General features: G+C 44.9%; 1 protein-coding gene across 4 annotated transcripts in view; it reads right to left on the reverse strand.

Annotated features, from left to right (window-relative positions):
- ZNF536 (zinc finger protein 536) overlaps positions 1-20563 on the reverse strand; it is a 485998-nt gene that overhangs the window by 54499 nt on the left and 410936 nt on the right. Inside the window, exon 5 of one of the 4 annotated variants that reach the window (XM_064381527.1) lies at positions 14572-14611. The exons of the other annotated variants lie outside the window; for them this stretch is intronic. Coding sequence (XP_064237597.1) covers positions 14598-14611 — 14 coding nt within the window. The 3' untranslated portion in view covers positions 14572-14597. The remainder of the gene's footprint in view (positions 1-14571; positions 14612-20563) is intronic. 4 annotated transcript variants of the gene reach the window in all.

Consider the following 20563-nt stretch of genomic DNA (forward strand, 5'->3'; position numbering starts at 1 on the left):
CAAAACTTCAGCCTCCATGACGGACCCGTGGATGTCGACATGTCACCTGAGAGCTGACCAATACAAGGAACCTAAACAGGAGTAAAAACGAATGTTTACTTATGTACCCTACCAACTAGGCCAAATGTGAAGCACGTCTCTGTATATTTTTTCATTTATTCATTCAAGAAATATGTACTAAACCTCTTCTCTGGGCTGGCCACTGTAAGTCCCTGAAGGGGACAAAGCTGTGAACAAGACAGATATGGTTTCTGACTGGTTGGAGTTTTCGGTTTGGTGGGAGAATCAGACCAGAAAAGAAAAGATGACAAAGTCAAACACATGTAATTTTTAATAACTGCTAAGAAGTTAAAAAGGGACAGAGAGAGGGAATAACAGAGGAATAGCCATTTTTGAGTAGAAGGTAAGAAATGGTCAAAGAATGAGAAAAAGTTGGCCAGACAAAGCCAGGTATGTGTGTGTGTGTGTATATGAGGGTGTGTGTGTGTATATGAGGAGGTGTGTTGTGTGTATATGAGGGGTGTGTGTTTGTGTGTATGAGGGAGTGTTTGTGTGTATGAGGGAGTGTGTGTGTATATGAGGGTAGGTGTGTATATGAGGGTGTGTGCGTGTGAGGGTGTGTGTGTATATGAGGGTGTGTGTGTATATGAGAGAGTGTGTGTGTGTGTGTGTGTGTGTGTGTGTTTTGGGGTGGGGAGAGAGGTTGTCACTCATTCCAGGCATTGAGAATAGCATATTCAAAGATCCTGAGGTAGCAGTGAAGAGCTGGGGCTGTTTAAAGACCAGAGAGAAGATCGGTGGGTTGACGCAGAGCTGGAGAGATGAGGCTGAAGCTTGGGCAACGACCTGATCACTCTGGACATCGTGGCTGAGGGGAGCTTGGCTTTGAATCAAAAGAGAATGGAAAGACCAGGCACGGTGGCTCATGCCTGCCATCCCAGCACTCTAGGAGGCCAAGGCGGAAAGATCACTTGAGGTCAGGACTCCAAGACTGGGCTGGCCAATATGGTGAATCCCTGGCTCTACTAAAAATGCAAAACTTAGCCAAGCGTGGTGGTGTGCACATGTAGTCACCGCTACTCAGAAGGTAAAAATGAATGTTTACTTATGTACCTACCAACTAGGCCAAATGGGAAGGAGGTGAGGAGGTGAGGCAGGAGAATCACTTGAACCCAGAAGGCAAAGGTTACAGTAAGCCAAGATTGCGCCACTGCACTCCAGCCTGGGCCATACAGTGAGACCCATCTGAAGGAACAAAAAAAGCGGGTAGGGGGAAAATGCAAAGCCATTGAAGGGTCTTAAACAAGCGGATCTATGGTCTGACTTACACTTCCAGAAGTTCCTTCTAGCTGAAGTGTTGAAAAAGATCTGGGTGAGTTCTGATAGATCAGTTCAGCACAATCCAGGTAAGAGACGACGGCCGCTCCCCAGGGTGCAGATGGAAGGAAAGCAGGATTCTGGATTTCTTTTTGAGATGGAATTAACAGGTCCTTCTGGTGGACTGGAGGGAGAGGAGAAATCCAGGATAACTGCAAGGTTTGAGGTTGTGAGATGTCAAAGTGGAGAAATCAAAGAGAACATCAGAGAAGGAATTCTGGGGCAGACAAGAGGGTTGTAAGCACCTGTTGGAATCATCGGCAGAAGAGAAGCATGATATCTGCAAGGAAGGGTGATACCTCCAGGAAGAGAGTGCAGGAGGAACAAAAAGAGAAGTGGGGCTGAGCCCCAGGGAGCCCCGGAAGAGCAAACGGGGAGACAGAGTCAAGACGTCAGAGGAGGGGTGGCGGGAGTACCAAGAGAGGGCAGTCTCCCAGCTGCCACAGGAGCGGTGGCTTCAGCACAGCATCTGCGGGTGGCTGCCTCTTGGACATTGCTGCTTTCTCAGTGACCTCCCTGGAGCCTTGTTGCCTGTGGACTCTCCAAGTCTGTGGAGCGATGAACTCTCTGAGGTAGATTCTATTTTCATAGTCATTACATAGAGAAGGCTGAAGCTGAGGCATTTTCGGTGACTTACGTGACATCACGTTCCAGCTTAAATCCATGCAGCACCCTCTCCGGAGCTCTCCCCAGATCTGTTAGATGCCTGTGACTTTCCAAGGTGCTCCTGGATTGGAGGGTCCAGCTGGCTACCCTGGACCCTATGCGGCAAAGACACACCACTGGGAGAACAGAGGGACATGCTTTGAGTATTTTCTTTCTGCACTATTCACACCAGCACCACCAGCATCTGTGTGGTTTTGGATGAAATATTTACCCTGCTGATTCTTTCCAGTGCTCCTGCAAAAGGGCCAGCCATGACTGTCTGTGAAATAACTCCAGAAGGAGGCTTTGTGAAGGAGATAACTAAAGGAAAGAAAGACCTTCAAAGAAGCCTCTCCATTTCCGATCAGGCCATCCGCCCAGCCCTTGCATCTCCCCTGCCATCTCCATGGTTCAGGCTGACCCCATGCAAAACAGGAACATCAGAATGAGGCCCTCCACATCCAGGGGCACCTAATGACACTGCCTTGGTGGCCTTGCATGTCCTGCAGTGTCAGGGGTGAACCAGGCTTTCTTCTGTTGTGCCTCGTAAAATGATGACAGGCATTGCTGCCCAGGGACATAGCCAAAGCAGACAGTGAGGTGTCACAGACCAGAGAGCAGATGTATGATCGCGTCCCTGCCGAGACGGGAATGACATCCTTTGACTCTCTGGAGAGTGTGCTGCAGAGGAACTAACCTCACTGCTTGGGTTGTACACACAATGATATTGACAGCCAACGATTCCGTGAGCGTTGTCGCACGGGGCACGGGGAGACAGAGTGACAGCGCGCTTCCAGCAGGGTAGAGACGGTGCAACGTGCTCCAGCCAAGGGGATAACCGAAAGCATGCCAGAGTTTTCATATTGTTTTAATGTGATTTCACAATCCTAAGTTAATTTATTTTCTTATGCTAGAAAATAGTCCGGCGCTGCCATATTCCAATATGTGCTCCAAAAAGCAGTCTGATAAAATTCATTAGAAAAGATTTAAATTCATCATATAAAATGCAGCTGTTTTATTCTAACTAGTCCCCAGTTCAGAAAAGCATGCAGTCATTCCTTTGAGTAACACCTAGGACAGCACCGGACGGGAACCAAGGGGAGGGTCTCCAAGACTCTAGAATGCCATCTTGCTGTGGAGGCAAAATCTTGCCTCATTTCTGAGCCCTTTCAAATACTTGCAGACATCAGTGAAAGTAGATTTTTTTTAAAACAGGGTCTTGCTCTATCGCCAAGGCTGGAGTGCAGTGGTGCAATCCCAGCTCACTGCAGCCTCAAACTTCTGGGCTCAAGTGATCCTCCCACCTCAGCCTCCCAATCTGCTGGGATTACCGACGTGAGCCACCAAGTCAATGTGAACATGGAATTTTTTTTTTTTTTAGACGGAGTTTCGCTCTTGTTACCCAGTCTGGAGTGCAATGGCGCGATCTCGGCTCACCGCAACCTCCGCCTCCTGGGTTCAAGCAATTCTCCTGCCTCAGCCTCCTCAGTAGCTGGGATTACAGGCATGCGCCACCATGCCCAGCTAATTTTTTGTATTTTTAATAGAGACGGGGTTTCACCATGTTGACCAGGATGGTCTTGATCTTTTGACCTCGTGATCCACCCACCTCGGCCTCCCAAAGTGCTGGGATTACAGGCATGAGCCACCGCGCCTGGCCTGAACGTGGAATTTTTAACTGATCAGAGGAAAGGACACTAAAGAACAAAAGGAGATCATTGCTAGATTCCTCCCTTGGATAAATCTGTAAAACTGTAGGTGTTAGCCAAACCCTCCCCATCTTTGCTCAATTCTGTCCTACTCCCCAGCCTCACTCTCTTCCCACCATGTCTTGGGTAGCAATGCGGCTTGCATGGGTTAGCTCTGTTTCCCTGAGTTGACAGCAAATTCCCTTCAGGGGAGGGCTGAACTCACCTTCCCTCAGTTTCTCCAGCCCCTCCCCATTCAGTGACTTCCAGCTCCCTATACCTATCAGCATGCCGGGTTCTCAGTATGGCGTTCCTCTTGCATGTGGCTACAATTGGGTACCACGTACCATTTTCTCTGAATGCAATATGTAATAGATTCCCTTATTCATTTTCACAAACCGAAACGAACAAAGCTCTCTGAGAAGATGATGAAGAGAGCAGGAAGCTCACAGTCACCTGGCTACCCCTATGCAGTGTCACTGCAATACTCTACAAGACTCGTTATGTGCTGGTTTTACTTTATCTTAGAAAAGGAAGAACCCATGGAAATTTTCACTCGTGAGATTTATTTAACCAGCAACCAAATGCTGAGAGCTGTCAATCTGACTGTCCTGTGAGCCCTCCTAACTTCCTAGATGTACCTGGTGCTGAAGTCCCTAAGAACAGAGTGTTTAGTTGCACGAGCACAGCCGGGTGCCTCAGACCACTCCTCACTTGTTCACTGTGCAGGTGACAGCTTGAGAAATTTGGCAGCAGAAGATCCTGCCTTTAACCAGCATTCAGAAGTAAAAATTTCTGAAAAGTTAGCCCTGAATGCCACCTGGGGATAAGGAAAGTCAATGCTCTAAGCACAGTGACTTTGCCCAGCATAGGGGGTGTGGGGGATGGGCGGCAGACACAGCTGAAATGTGGAGCTCAGCAGAGCCTGCCTCAAAGCCAGCTGTCAAATTTACCCAAGCCACCAGCCTTCAGGGCACTGGGCTGCTGGGCTTCATGCAGAAAAAAGCCATGCCTCAGTGCCCCAAATGGCACTGAGACCCATGACAACAGCATTCTCCCAGTTAAAAGAACTAGATGGCCACTGCCCAGGGAAGCAGAAAGATCTTTTTAGTTTCACCTTAATTTCATCACTCAATCAGTGGCAGTCATGAAGAAACCTTTGAACACAAGCATTCCACAGTTTCTTCACTTTAAGAACAATGACTGTTGACTTAAACGCTGTTTTTTGCCACATCTGACTCCAACACAACACACTGGTTTCCAGGAGGGATCAGGGATGGGGTGAACATGGGGGGAGGTGAGGAGTGAAGAGAGCCAAGTGAGAAGATGATCAGATGATTGCACGTACTAATGAACATTCCAGATTTTGTGACAATACCCAATACTGCCCACCTAGGAACTGGGTGACTTCTATGCCCAGCAGCCACACCTGTTGGATGTGCCTAGGTGAAGGCCAGGCTCCCTCCCCACTGGGCCCCACGCAGCCTGGGCACCAGCCCTTGGCTCACACCTGCTGCCAGGTAGCAGCCAGGGAGCCTTCTCATGCAGCCTGCTCGTTTCAAAGGAGCTTCCGCGACAGGGAGGGGAGGATCTGAAGACCTTTAATTAGCTGGGAATTGCACCCTCTCCAGTGGCTTGCTTGTACGAACCAGAGAGCTGAGGAACAGCTCCTCAAAGAGGAAGACGGCACTTGCCGGAAGGCAGAGCTAAAGCACCCGGGAGAATCCTGGGTTCTGACGGGGCAAGCATTCTTCATTCCTGCCAACTCCAGACAAGAACCGGCAGCAGGAGGGCATGCAACCTCCACCATTGCAAATGCCCTGTGTGTGCCAGGGCAGTGGCCCTCTTTCCCTGGGTTCTAACTGTGCTGTCTTGCAGACTGTTGTGTAATGAGCAAGGTAGGCTGGGCGGGACCCCTTGGTGGAGAAGGGATGAGCCACGCCTCCATAAGGGAGCCGCTCCCACCTTTGTCCCGGACATTCTCCTTTGTCAAGAGAACCCAAAAACCCGGATTTGGAAATTTAAAAAATCTTTTCTTTTTAGACTGTATGCAACCAATTGAAAGCAGAAGTATAGTGTCACACAAGCCGAACAAAACACAATGGTAATCTGGCTCCAGCCATCAGGCCACTCTTCCAGTTTTTCATTGTCCTCATGGGCCTCTCAGAGAGCCCCACCTAGTCCTCCACGCCCTGTGTCAGCTTTGCTCCCAAAAGCGGATGTGCAGTGAGAAGACAGATGCTACATCTAGAGCTGACATGTGGTCCCTGGACCGGCAACATGGCCATGATCCCGGGGCTGAAGGGCAGAATAGGTAGGGGGTCCTCCCCAGAACCACTAAGTCAGAATCGGCATCATAGCAAGAGCCATAGTGACCTGTTTGCACACAAGACTTTGAGAAACACTTGTCTCAGACCAAGGAAGATAAAAGAGTTGAGCCTGATGGAACCCTCTCTCTTCTGCAGGACTCGCAAATGTGCACATAACAGTACCTTCCCTCGTGTTCAATCTTTTCCACCCAACCTTACTAAGCTAAAAATAGTTGCCATTCGGTCCCGGGAGAGATGCATCCAGCGCTGTCACGGGGTTCCCTGCCTTGCTGTCACCACTTCCACTGCCCACACGGGGAGGAAGAAGTGGGTTTCCAGAATAATCCCTCTTGGCATCACTGCAGGAGACTTTACAGCCACCAGAGACCACCCTGAACCCATGCCCCAGGTGATGACCAAGCAACTAGAACGATGCCACTGGGCTCAAATCACTAGGACGGGAAGCCGGGAAAACTCCCTTTGGAGATCAGCGTTCTGTGAAACTAGAAGTTGCTTGCTACTGACTCCAGACCCAGGAGAGCCAGACACAGCACACACGGCAAAGGGGGAAAAGTTTCCTGGTGAGTCATACGGAACGACGGGGCTCATTCACTCCTCAGAAAAGCACCTCTCGGCGTCTCAGGATGAAGGTGGAAATGTGTGCTGCCATCTCAGCTTTACTTCCCCGACTCTCCCCAGATCCCCAGGCCTCGTCAGCAGAGACACATCTATCGATAATTACAGAATACACAGCTTTGGGGGCCCTTCCCTTCCACTCACGACATTTAGCAGTGTCAGTCTGAGCATAAATACAATTAGATTTGAGAGTTCTATTACAAAAGCCAATAAAGCAGGCCTCAGTAGAGATTCTAAAATTACTTAACTTTTCTTTAGAAAAATATTAAAACAGTATTATCACATCAATGAAAAGAAAAGACAGGAAGATAATAAAGTTATGTTAAACCTCCCTGTATTTACTCATGTGTGAAACAGTTATGTCTGGTCACATAATTGCAATGGTTCTGAGAAATATTTCATATTTTATAATGAACATTAAAAGAGTTTGTGGATCATTACTTTATATGAGTTCCAAAGTTATTACATAAAACCCAATAGGAATGGTTATAAATTATCAGATCCTCCGGCCTGGCCTTGGTAAACATAACATGAAGACCGAGACATTTCAGCAGACAAGATTCATGAGAAGAGGTAAAATTCTTCCTGCATTTTAAAGAGAAAAGAAGACCAGAGTACTTGTAACCAGCTCTTAACATTTTTGTTTGTGTTTCAAAGAAATTCTATTGAACCACTCGCTTAAGCCACACACACACAAAGCTTCTGTTAGAACAAAAGAGAATTTCCTTCAGACACTGCCCTCATCTCCCCATTTTTCATTATCCTATCTGTGGCCTTAAGGTCGCTGCAAAATTCTTGAATTTTTCAACACAGCGTGGGTTTAAAATGCTGTACTTAGCAGGCTCATAGGATACCCAACAATTCTTTAATTTCAAAAGGAGATCCTCTCTTTGAAATCTGAAAATACGGCATCTTTACAGAAACTGGAGAGTTGGTAACATTCTGAGGAAGTTTTCTTTTGGGGTCTGCAGAATAGGTTTGCAGACAGGATTTTAATTATGGACTATCATTTGTGAACCACAGTTAAGCGTGAAATGGGTGCTATTCAATTTCCTCTTGCTTATTCTCTTTAAAAAAAATAGATCACAGCGTTATATTTTGTTCTGAAAAATTACACCTGGAGCTTCCCTTCCTCCCGCCCCACTTGCTTTCTGCAAGGTGAAGGAGTTAAGTATCAGAAGAATAGCAGCTGGGTAAACAAAGTTCAGGACGCAGAGGCAACATCAATCCTCTTGTCAGCATCTAAGAGGCGCAGCGCCCAACTAGGCCTTTGGAGATGCTGAAAACTTGGGGAGTTTCTGATGAAACACACAGGCATCATCTGCTACCTGGTTCTAGGAAATGCAGGCAACTCACTCACCTTCGTCCAAAGCAGCCCTGTTTCCAGCACCTGTGGAGTGAAGGTGGGCGCTCGCCCTCCAGCACCCCACCTGACCCTTGTGAGGCTCCCCTACCTGCCAACTCCCGACCTTATCCCGGGTCCTCCCCTTTATGTGGAGCAGCTGTTGGTGAGGCTTTCTCAGCAAACAGATGTCTTTTGGAGAATTTAAAGCTCCGAGTTGGAGGCCAGATTCTGACTGTACTTTGAATTATGTCTGCCTCGATCATTATGCAGTCATTCACATATATTTTAGACATCAATATTGTCTTGAAATATTCTCGAGTTCTCAATGCTATTTATATGCTTCCATTCTCTCCTTTGCTTCTGCTCTGACAGTATTCTCCAACGTCCCAGAGTCACTGACGGCTTGCAGATCATTTTAACACGTATTTTTATTGGGGAGGGCTTTGCTATTTTATTTCAAATGATTTCTCGCTGAACTGAACAGAGACTGACATTCTTGGGACAACAACCAGCCTGGCTAATCTGTTTGGATGGAGGATTTACCCAGTTCAGTATTTTGTAAGGCAAAATAGTGTCATGCATTGCCTTTTTCCACGGACGGCAAGTTTTTACCAATGACAAAAGAAAGATTCCAAGGATGCCAATTTACAACGTGGGAGGAAAAATCTCTCCTTGCTTATTTACAGAAATGCTCATCAGTTAAAATATGAGATTCTGATATAATGTATGCCCACAAGTAAAAGAAAAAGCAAATTCAAACTATGGGAAAAAAAAACACAGATATTTTTAGGACTTAAAGAGTAACAGGAAGAAGAGAAAAATATTTGGGGCTCTTTCGGCACATTTAGAACTAGGCCAAGTTTAGGAAAACCGTCATGGATCCTCAGAGCTTCATATGGTCACCAAGACAGCCAATTTCATTCAATGACTATGTTCTTACTTTCACATGGGGTCAGGGCTCTCACCATTACCACTAATCTATTGATCATTTTGTCCTTGTTTGCAGATCATCCCTTTGAAGTATTTTCGCGATGGCCTCTAGGTGCCGCTAACACCGCATAGCTTCAGCCTTTCCGCACAATGAAAACATTAATTTGCTATGAGATAATTTTTGACGTAAATGTAAAATGGTGCCCATTCGAACTCAGTAATGAAGCATGGTGCATTTCTGCAGCTCCTAATTTGACTAGTTAAATGACTCCATTACGTGTCTAACAGACAGAAGCAAATAATTTCTGGTCAGTTGATGTTCACTTACCCGTATCATTTTGCCCTGAAAATAAAGTCTCTAATCTACAATTCCTTTGTCTTAGTTTTTTTTTTTTTTTAGTTAAGATTGTCAAAGCAAATATACTTAAACATTTCAGATTAAACCAGTATAAACTAACAATTAAAACGTCAGAGAGGATGGGCAAATCAAATACGTGTAATAGGAGAGGTGGAAAACCAGTCAGCCCCTTCTGAATTAATTACTCCAACTTTGCCCCTGTCACTAGGTCCTAGGGGTTAGGATGACTTTTAGGCTTCAAAAGAACAAGTGTGAATCTTTCAAGTCTATTGTTTTCCCATGACCCCAAAGAGGCTACTGGCTGTTCCTGTGTCTTCTTCACTTTGCCACATAACTTTGAGGATGTTTGGAAAATTGGTAGCAGGATGCATCTCACAATAGAAAAAAAAAAAAAAAGGCTAAATGCTGCTTTAATAAATATCAAGTGATGAATAATTTTGCCCAAAGGGGAGAAAATGGTTAATATTGAATCTTAATGTTCCTCATCTAAATGCTTTTTTCTTCCTGCTAAAAACAAGTTTAGAATTAAAGTGTATCAGTTTACACATATTGCATGCATATTAGTGAGACACAGCTGTGTACGTCCCCCTCTTAAGAGCCATATGATTAGGTTATGGGATATCATATAATCCAAAATCGGTTTCTATTGGTCACCTTTCACAGACAAAAGCTTTTTCGTTTTAGGTCTATTAAATGACAGAATGTCCAATTCTGGAAATGTGCAAGTAATTATTATGAAGCACCTGTGACTCTTACTTTTTGCTCACCGAGTCCATCTATAAATTGCTTCTGAAGCATTGCTCAGAGGCTGACAGAGAACTGTCTTCCCTGTCTGGGGCAGCTGTCGGGCAAACAGTGAGGTAGCCCAAGACCCGGGGTTGATCTTGGTTAACTGTGGAATCAGGACCCCAGCCGTCCTGCCCCATTGCCCTGAAGTGAAGGGATGATAGACTCTTTCAGTGGAGAAACGGTGATCAGTGCTGAAGAAGAAACCCCCAAAGTTCAGAGGGAACCCTGGGCCCACCCGCTGATCACTGACTTGTCTGGATGGTATTGTGAACTATGTCTGCACCAGGCAATCGGTTTTCAAAAACATGTGAACTGAAAGAACCAGTTTAAACGATCTTTATTTTTCCTCAAAGTAACATGCTAGTTGACCCAATTAAATACATTTTTTAAAAACCGTTTGGAGCATGTGTATTTACTACCTGTATGGAGCTTTTAAAATTTCAAATCCTTGTGTGTGTGCAAATTTCAGGCACTCCTGTGTCAGGGACGAGGGACGGGGAACAACACAGGCCGCTTGCCTTGTGATGTGAAACAATGTCAAAGGGACTATTTGTGACTCACACTTTGTGGAAACGTTGGCTGATGTGGTTTCTGCCACTTGATCAGGGAAGGTGCTCTCCTGCAGAAGGCCAGCGGCTCGTACTGGAGAAGCCGGGGCTCGCACCTCTACTGCTCCCCTGCCCAGCAGCCCTGAGATAGCCATCGGGGCCAGGCTCCTTGGTGTGATGTAGGTCGAGCGCCTGTGGGTTTGCAGGAAGGATTTGGCCTTTTGATTTGGTGTAGAATTTACAACCTGAGAGTGATGCCTCAGCATGCAGATCTGGGTTGTACTGGAAAAGGAAATGAGGTCAAGCTGAGAGGAACAGTGTATCTGAGGAGGCTTCCATGGGGCCGCAGGTCAGGGGCTAGGAACCGCTTCTTGTGGGCCCACCTCCTTGACAGGGGAGCCTGCAGCTAAGAGCATCTGAAAGCCCCTGGGTGTGCGTCTTCTGCTCAGGTCAGCCCTTTTTAGTCTGTGTCCTGGGAACACAGGTGGAAAAAGAAGCAAATTGCATTTGAGGATGAGCCCACGGTACAGCCTGAGGCATGTGAGCCATTGGAAGAACCGACGCATCCCTCAGGTGCAAGGAAAATCAGAGGCACTGCGCAGAAGAAAAGCGAAGGCTAACTTCCCAGCTGAAAATGACTTCAGATGAGAGACTTCCAAAGCAACACGTGGGAAACTTTACAACTCCCTGGAACCCGGAGCAGGAGCCAGGCCCCTCTTGCACCGGTTGTCAGGGAGGCCTCGGGACTTCATGCTGCTTGCTGTAGAACAGCTGGGGACGTCCAAAACGGTTTCCCTAGCAAAGGGTCAGCACCCCTTGCCCCAAATTAAACGTTGGTGATGCTGTCAACCCTTTGGAAAGGAAACACCGCTTCCAAATTGGGGGCTTAGCAAGGAGGTGCTAGCACTGGGTTTATAACGCCTTTTTAAAAAACAGAAGGAGGCACAGAACATGGTTGATTGGAAGAAGGAATGACAACTTCTAAAGAAAATGAAAAATAAATTATTTGCTTTCATGTCCATAAAGGGAAGACGAAAGCAGATGCCAGCAACAGACAAGCATTTCCCAGGGAGAGGAAAATACTTCCGAAGGAAATCAGCCTCGTAGCAGAACAGGTGAGAAAGAAATTAGAGTGTCTGAAGACTGATAACTCCGGGAGCAGATGGGAACCATCTTAGAATTTGTGCAAGAGGAGGCAAGGAAACAGGGGAATGATTAGCAAATACCTTTTAAAAACACCCTGGGAAACAGGAGAAGCACCAGTGGCCAACAGCCCTTATGCAACACCTATATTTAATAACGACTCTAAAGGAGATCAAAGAAATTAAACACCAGTAAGCTTGACTTGAGCAGTGGGGAAGATATTGGAAACACTAATCAGGGACAAAATAGGGAAAGTTATGATTTAATTAAAGATATTCAGCATGGATTCACAAAAGGGAGATCATACGTAACAAAACTAATAGAATATTTTGAAAAAGTAACAAAAAGGAATTCAAGAGGGAAACCAGGGGTATAATTTACTGGGACTTTAAGAAAGCTTTTGTGCACTGACTCACAAAGGACTAATCTCCAGCGGTGGGGAGTTTGGGTGTGAGTGTGGTGGGGGGTGGAGAATGAATGAAGAATTGTCTGGACCAAGGGTACTTGTGAGCATTACTATGAAGAGATTAGGATTAAAAAAAGGAGACTGCTGGAATTTCCCAAGATCTGAGTTTTTTTTAATTAATTTTTTTAAACATAGACCATCAATAGCCCTGCTTCGGAAATGCGCCCAAACGTGGTGGAATTCTCCTGCAGGTGTAACGTCGGAGGGCAGGCGGCAGTTGATACAAGGACAGTAACACTGGAAAGGGTTTACTGAAATCTGATGAATACATGACTGTCCCTCAAATACAACGAGACTGTGACCAAAAGGAGGGCAGAGCCACTAATTGGCATTTGAATAACTAACACAAATGAAGATGGAGAAAACGTCTAGAAGGAGCTAAAGCGCTGCGGTCTGGACAGTGCGTGATCAACATCCGTGCCCACTGATCGGCAAAGTCACACATCCACACGTACGTGCCGACGGCTTCACGCAGAAGCACGCACACACCTGCACACACACATATTCACACATTACACAGGGACATTCACAAACACACCTTCACGCCTTGCAAAGATGCACTTCTGCCTAAACACACATTGTACGCATTCATGTTCCCAGACACGTGTACACACAGTGTGAACATGTGTGTACGGGCTCACGCTTCTTTCCCTAGAGGCTGCTCTGCTGTGTTTAGGTGGCAATGACGGATGTAAAGGGTAGGAGAACATACTATTTTCCACCAGGACAGTTGGGGAGGCACATGATGGGGAAAAGGCCCCCTTAGTCACATTACGGTAATAATAGATGCCACAGGGATGAAAGAAGAGGCAGAAGGGAGAGGAATCGTGAGACACAAAAAGACCTTTGTTGCTGCAAGCCAAACCAGAGCTGAATACCTTCTCTGAAAAAATAATGGCAGAAATCCCCAAAGGGGCCCAACTCTTGCACTGGGAGACGGAGCTACAGATGCAGAAGACAGTGACTAGATCTGTGACCCGCCGTCCTCAGGGCTCCAACCCAAAGCTGACCCAGCAAAAAGCCAGGCTGGGCAAAGGCATGGAGGACTTTCCAAAAATGCAGATGTGTTGTTCGCCAAACAAATGCGTCTTCATTCTTGGTGAATGTTTAGGTCAGAATAATGACGGAAAGCATCAGGACGTATGGGTCTAGATGGGAAGCTTCCTGCTGCTGGGTGGTGCCATCCGGTAAGCGGGCTGCAGCCACTAGCAGACAACCCTCATCTGTGGGACTTGACACTCAAATCCCTTTGCCACTTATAAAGTTATGACAAGCCAATGGAGGAGATATGGATATAGACACGGATCCTAACATGCAAGTATTAGAATAATTTGAACTTCATTTACCTTTTACACCATTCATTAATATTAAAATGTGACTTCAACAGTTTCCATATTTAAAAGGTCATTGCGGATGAAAAGTTGCAAAATGAAGGATACATGCCCTCCTCATTAATAATAACGGAGTATTTCCCCAAAAGTCATCTCTTGAGACGCTAAGGCACCAAGGCATTGATTTCCCCCCCAGAAAGTTTTTTTTTTTAAGAAATGTCCACTGTAAGCTTTCTCTCCATTTTTATAATTTTAACTATGGAGATGTACCTACCTTAAACCAAATAGTTATGAATTCATACTTAGAGATTACAAAGTAAGAATGAAAGGCATAAGGAAATTTTTAGACCTATATAAGAAGAGAAAGAGCTAAGCATAGCAAACCAAATTGCACCCCACTCTATTTTGACTGGAGATCCTTCTTCTAGCATCTCCCAGGGACAACTGAAGTGGACAAGCACTTCTCGAACAAGTGAAGTTAAACCACAGGGCTCACTTGGTATCTGTGGCTCCACTGCCATTTTAAACACTTGTCTCTGAAGCTCTCACCTTCAGACAGATGACATTTACAACACGTGTGACAAAGATCGAAAAGTGAAATCAATAACAAAAAATGTTTGTCGTTCAATTTGGTTCATTCCATCACTTCCCCCCGATTTTTGATTCAAACTGAATCTGGGAATTTCTACTTTGTCTTCTAAAGCAAAGAATATTTTTCCAGTATCCTGGAGTTCACTCAAGCATGGACTAAAGCAATAATCACTAAGGGGAACAAAGGTTTAATTGGGGGAGATTTAAGCGCCCCCTCCCAGACCCAACTCCCAATCTTCCACCCAAAGCTACCCTAAGTTAACATACAATCTATGTGAAAACTCCCCTCCCACCTCCCTGCTTCCACACACATTGGTCCCTCAAAATCCCCCCTCCAGAAATTGCTTTGTGATAGCTGGCAGAACCCCAGAGTAGAATAAGGCTCTTTAAAGCAAAACGAAGGGTTAAAAAGTACCTGTCCGGAATGTGTCTTGAAATCAGTCATTGAGAATCATCTGTCAGTAAGACAAAATTAATTACTACATGTAAAATGAAGAAATCAATGTAAATTAAACACTGCATAAATGGTATAAAACTTTAGGACAAGTTGATTGTTAAATAATTACTGATACCCGTATAAATTTTCCTCCAAGCCCCAGCAGAGACGTGACGTCATGGGATTCTTTCCAAATCTTCCCAGGTCAGTGTGGGTCTTGGAGTGTTTCTCCCACATCCACCTCCAATGAGGTTTGGAGGTTTAAGTAATACCCCAGCAAATTCAGTAACTTGCAAAGTTCAGTGACATTTTAGCACAGTTTTCAGCAGCCAAGGCTGGGATAAAGGACACAGCCCCAGTGGAAAGGTTAGATTCATGAACCCAGCAAGAGAAGAAGCATGGGCCAGGCCCCCACCACAGGATCCCCAATAACTTGGGAAATGGTGCCACCCAGTGAAGTATTTTATTAATTTATGCAAAGCTGGCTTTACTTATGAAATCCAATCAGTCATTATAAATACGTCGAGAAAGGTCATAACTTAAGATATGACTTTTGAGCAATGTTAGATTTCTAAGGCCCAGCTCCATGACTTTTTGCTGTTGACATAAATGAATAAGAGAAAGCCCCAGTGCTGAGGCCATTGTCAGTCACACACCTCAGTTGTGTCCCTTAGGGAGCTGGGCTGTCACACCCTACACAGCCTCTTTCACTCAGGTGCTCAGGCCAAAGAGATTCAAGGCTATTGATATCTGATCCACTCAAAGAAGGTACTGACTGACTCATCCATCTCACCCTCAGACAAAGCCTTTGCATCATCTGCTGAAACCCATCTGGACAACGGTCTGCAGCACAACAGTCTCTCCTTTCTCAATGGGATCTAATATGTTGCTAGAGTCAAGGATCTTCTGCAGGCACTTACGATGATCAGAATTTCCTTCTGAAACTTCAGCCTCCTCTCTGTAATGAGAGCCCAAGGCTATGACGCCTCGAGTTTTCCCGAGTCTCCCTGACCTTCTACCTTCTCATCAGCCAACACATTTCAGTCTCCCCTGAAGCTTTTGGGGTCCATTCCTCCTTCAATTTGAGGGTCCTGGCAGTGACTTTATCACTGGGGTTTAACCTGGAAGGCAAATGCCATCAGCTGTCCACCAGAGATGGAGGACAGACTGCCAACCCCCAGGAAAGGATTGACTAGAAGAACATGCCTGCAACAAGACCCCCAAACTCCACCACTGAATGGGCCCCAAGTGTCCTCCAAGTGTACTTTGCAACAACCAATATACAGAAATAAAAGATTTCCAATATACAATTTGTAAAATTAAGGAGCTGAAGATTACTTAGGAAAGGGCGATTTGCAATGCAAACGAACTTTCTGATTTATAGAGTCACCACGGGGTTCCTTACATGAGTCAATCTAAAATAAGATTCAGCTCACAATGCATCTAAAATAGGATTCGGTTGCCAAAATCCAACACCCATGCATATCAGCAACGGCCCCCACTGCAGAGGGAGGTGGTCCGGCAAACTTTGCTGTACTTTTTTCTCCAAAGGTCTTCCTGCAAGTGCATCGCCAATCTCATTGAATAGGCTTTCCTTTAGCTTGTACTACTATCCTTGGCTTTGAAATCAGGTTCACTTTTCCATTCACAACCAACCCCTCCCACATTTCGGAAGACCTGCCCCACCTCACTGCCGTCCGCGAGGTCTCCTCATCTTGGGACAGGCATTAGATCTTGACCAAGAGAAGCCGCCCAATTCCTGTCTTGGACTTGAGACTTGGTGGGAAGTGATTTCCCATTGGAGGAGTAAATTTGAGGCTTAAAATTAAGTGAAAGAGGATATAAAAATCCCATGGCTTTGATACAGTAATTCCATTTCTGGTAGTCTTCCCTAGAGAAATACTGTAAAGCACCAGGGTGAAGGGAGAAAAAGAGGAGCTGCCTTTACGTTCAAAGACATTCCCTGTATTATATTAGTAATAATAATAAAATGGGAAACAGTTGACATATTCAACAATAGGGCAAATAACTATATAATGAAATTTTATTTCTCTCAATAAATGCAGCCATACATTTATACATATACGTTTTAATAAGATGAGAAAAGCTTTCATACTACACATGTATATTACATGTATATGACATGCCAAAATCATAAGACACAGTAAGGGTACAATTCCATAAAAGCTAGGCAAGGAAGAAAGTTGAAAGGAAAAAAACTAAAACTGTGGCAATCTTCGTGAAGTAAGCAGTGCCTGGCAGTTTTTTTCCTCCTATTTTTTAAATAATCAGAACAGAAAAATAGTAGAATTTGCTTTTCTTTCAAGAAAACAGAAGTTGATTTCTTTTTTGAAAAGCAAAACAGATGGGGTTAAATGTAGTGAATTAAAAGTCAGCTTCAATTAACTTCGATTTTTTGTGAAAAAGTTAAATTTCTATTAATGCTAAAGATTTTATCTCACTAACATGGTAAAATTTTTTTATTTAAATATTTTATACTTGAAACATTATAAGGTTTTAGCTGCTGATCCGGAGATAACTAAGCGATACTAAAGCTGAACTAGAGACTTGGGCAGGTGGAAATGAGTCCAGTTGTGTGGGGTCGTATGTGTCCACAGCATTCTGTGTCTATGTCCCAGACAGGGCCCTCATACCAAACCAGGATGTGCCCCAGGAGACATGCTCCCCGACAGCAGGGCTGTGAATGACGGTTTTTTGCTGCTGACACAAGGCCCTAGCCCAGAGTTTGGTATAAGACAACATCTTAGTAAATGCTGCGTAAGAAATGAGTGTCCTGGCTGGGCGCAGTGGCTCACGCCTGTAATCTCAGCACTTTGGGAGGCTGAGGCGGGCGAATCATGAGGTCAGGAGATCGAGACCATCCTGGCCAACATGGTGAAACCCTGTCTTTACTAAAAAATACAAAAAAATTAGCTGGATGTGGTGGCACACACCTATAGTCCCAGCTACTAGGGAGGCTGAGGCAGGAGAATTACTTGAACCCAGGAGGCGGAGGTTGCAGTGAGCCGAGATCGCACTACTGCACTCCAGCCTGGTGCCTGGCAACAAAATGAGATTCTGTCTCAAAAAAAAAAAAAAAGAAAAGAAAAGAAAAGAAATGAGTGTCCTTTGAATATGCCTCTGATCTCTGTGAAACCGTAAGCCTGCCCAGAATGTTGGCCACTGCTACCATTTCTTCATGTTCCTATAAGGAGTGTCTGTGCCTCCACAGAGGGATATTCAGGAGCTACCAGTGCCAATACCAGGTCAGCAAACCTCCCTGCCATGCAGGCTGGTAGGACTGTGCAGTGAGAAGCCCCGAGGATCTTGGCCTTGACTCTTCTGAGGCACAATCTTATGATGCCTCAATTTGCCAGTCCTTAGAACTGGAGAGATAATCTTCCCCAGAGATTTTGGTGTGCTGAGTCAGAAGTAAAGAAGTAAGTTTTCTCTCAAAGGCTGAAACAGTGCTGATTGCCAAACAGAAGAGGAAAATCTGGTTTCAGTTATTTAAGACGCTATTTTACTTGTACTTCTGGCTATGGTAAAAGGGCTTGTACCAAATCAACTGTCTTATTGAGCACAACTAGAAAAGCTGCATGAAAAAAACAGTGGTGTATGTATGCGTGTATATAAACATTTTTTTTTTCTTGAGACAGGATCTCACTCTGTCGCCCAGGCTGGAGTGCAGTGGCGTCATCTTGGCTCACTGCAACCTCCGCCTCCCAGATTCAAGCGATCCTTCCACCTCAGTCTCTCGAGTAGCTGGGACTACAGGCACGTGCCATCACAGCCAGCAAATTTTTGTATTTTTTGGTAGGGATGGGGTTTCACCATGTAGGCCAGGCTGGTCTCAAACTCCTGACCTCAGGTGATCTGCCCGCCTTGGCCTCCCAAAGTGCTGGGATTACAGGCATGAGCCATAGCACCTGGCCAGTATGTGTGTATATAAATAATTTTAAGGTGTAATAGAGTTATCAAAGAAGCCAGGACTTGACAGGTCAAGATTCTGAAAAGGAAGGAGCACAGAATGCTTTTGACTTTGCTTTTCCCCTTGAGATAGTTGTGAACTTACAAATGGCAGCCAACGAGATGCTAAGAAGCAAAGCAGAGACTTCGGTAGTCCAAGGGACCAAGAAGATAAACACCAGAATCTAGGGCTTGGTAAGGCATAAGTTTCCTGGTAAGCACCCCACGCCTTTATCTGTTACCCCTAAAGGGGTACAGTTAGGCATAAGAACAGGTAAGAAATAAATCCTTAAGGCTGGACACGGTGGCTCATGCCTGTAATCCCAGCAGTTTGGGAGGCTGAAACAGGCAAATTACAAGGTCAGGAGTTCAAGACCAGCCTGGCCAACATGGTAAAAACCCGTCTCTACTAAAAATACAAAAATTAGCTGGGTGTGGTAGCAGGTGCCTGTAATCCCAGCTACTCGGGAAGCTGAGGCAGAAGAATCATTTGAACCTGGGAGATGGAGGTTGCAGTGAGTGGAGATCATGCCATTGCACTCCAGCCTGCATAACAGGGTGAGACGCCTTCTCAAAAATAAATAAATAAAAATAAAAAAGAAATAAATTATTAAAATCTGCTCAATTTGTGATTGACTTAAGGTGATCTGCCCAAAGCCCAGTGGCCTACTGGGAGCAAAAATAAATCCTCCCTAGAGGAAGATAACACCATCTAATGCTGTGCTGTCCAGCAGGGTAGCTGAGGGCCACATGTGGCTACTGGGCACTTGTGATATGGCTTTGTCAGAATTAAGAAGTGCTGTGAAGGTAAAATACTTGGATTTCCAAGACTTAGTACAAAAAAGACATGTAAAATGTCCAATTAATACTCTCTATATTGGTTACCTGTTCAAATCATAGTACTTTGGGTATACTAGATTAAATACAACAAAATGTGTTATTAAAAATAATTAACTCATAATTCTTGCTTATTTCACGTTGCTACTACAAAATTTAAGTGACCTGTGTGGTTTATGCTATATCCCTGTTTGGCAGTTCTCATATAGAGCCTAAGAGTATCTCCAAAATGTGTTTACACCATGTCTGACATTTGATAAAAATTACCAGGTACACCCAGAAATAAGACCAAATGAGTAAAAAACAAAGACAGAAAATCAGGCAACAGCAAATGTAATCAGGCCACAGAAGATCCAAACATTGAGTTCTAGAGTTACAGGCTTTAGAATAACTATATCTGATACAGTTAAGAAAACAGATGACAAGGAGTTTAGGTAGAAATTGGAATCTCTAAAATAAGTCAACTGAAAATTGTGAAACTAAGGGTACACCATCTGAAATTAAAAACTAGATAGCTTTGAAACATTTCAGGAAAGAGTAAACTGGAAGAAGATCCCATTTGCTTAGTACCTCAGTGTGTCCTGTTCTTGACTGCAAAGAAACATAAAGTTTTGCTCTTGTGCTAATCTGGCCCATGACTACCTTAAATCCCGTCAGAAGCCCAGACACATTCTCCCCAGTGAGTCAGAGAACTAAACAGTTGATACGGTTTGGATCTGTGTACCCGCCCAAATCTGAGGTAGAGAGTTGTAAAATGTTGGAGGTGGAGCCTGGTGGGAAGTGATTGGATCAAGGGGGAAGATGTATCATGGATGGTTTTGAGCGCTACCCTCCTTGGTAATGTTCTTGTGATAGTGAGTGAGTTCTCTTGAGATCTGGTTGTTTAAAAGCAAATAGCACCTCCTGCCTCTCATTCTTCCTCCGTTCGGGCCATGTGAAGTGCTGGCTCCCACTTCACCTTCCACCACGATTGTGAGTTTCCTGAGGCCTCCCCAGAAGCTGAGCAGATGCCAGCATTATGCTTCCTGTACGGCCTACAGGACTATGAGCCAATTAAACCTCTTTCATTTATGAATTACCCAGTCTCAGGTATTTATAGCAATTCTAGAATAGATTAATACAGCAGTGTGAGATGTCAAGACCCAAGTCCTCATGACCGATAGAA

This window comes from Aotus nancymaae, unplaced genomic scaffold (assembly GCF_030222135.1).
Source record: "Aotus nancymaae isolate 86718 unplaced genomic scaffold, 86718_ANA_hifiasm-v0.15.2.pri h1tg000028l, whole genome shotgun sequence".
Lineage (NCBI taxonomy): Eukaryota > Metazoa > Chordata > Mammalia > Primates > Aotidae > Aotus > Aotus nancymaae.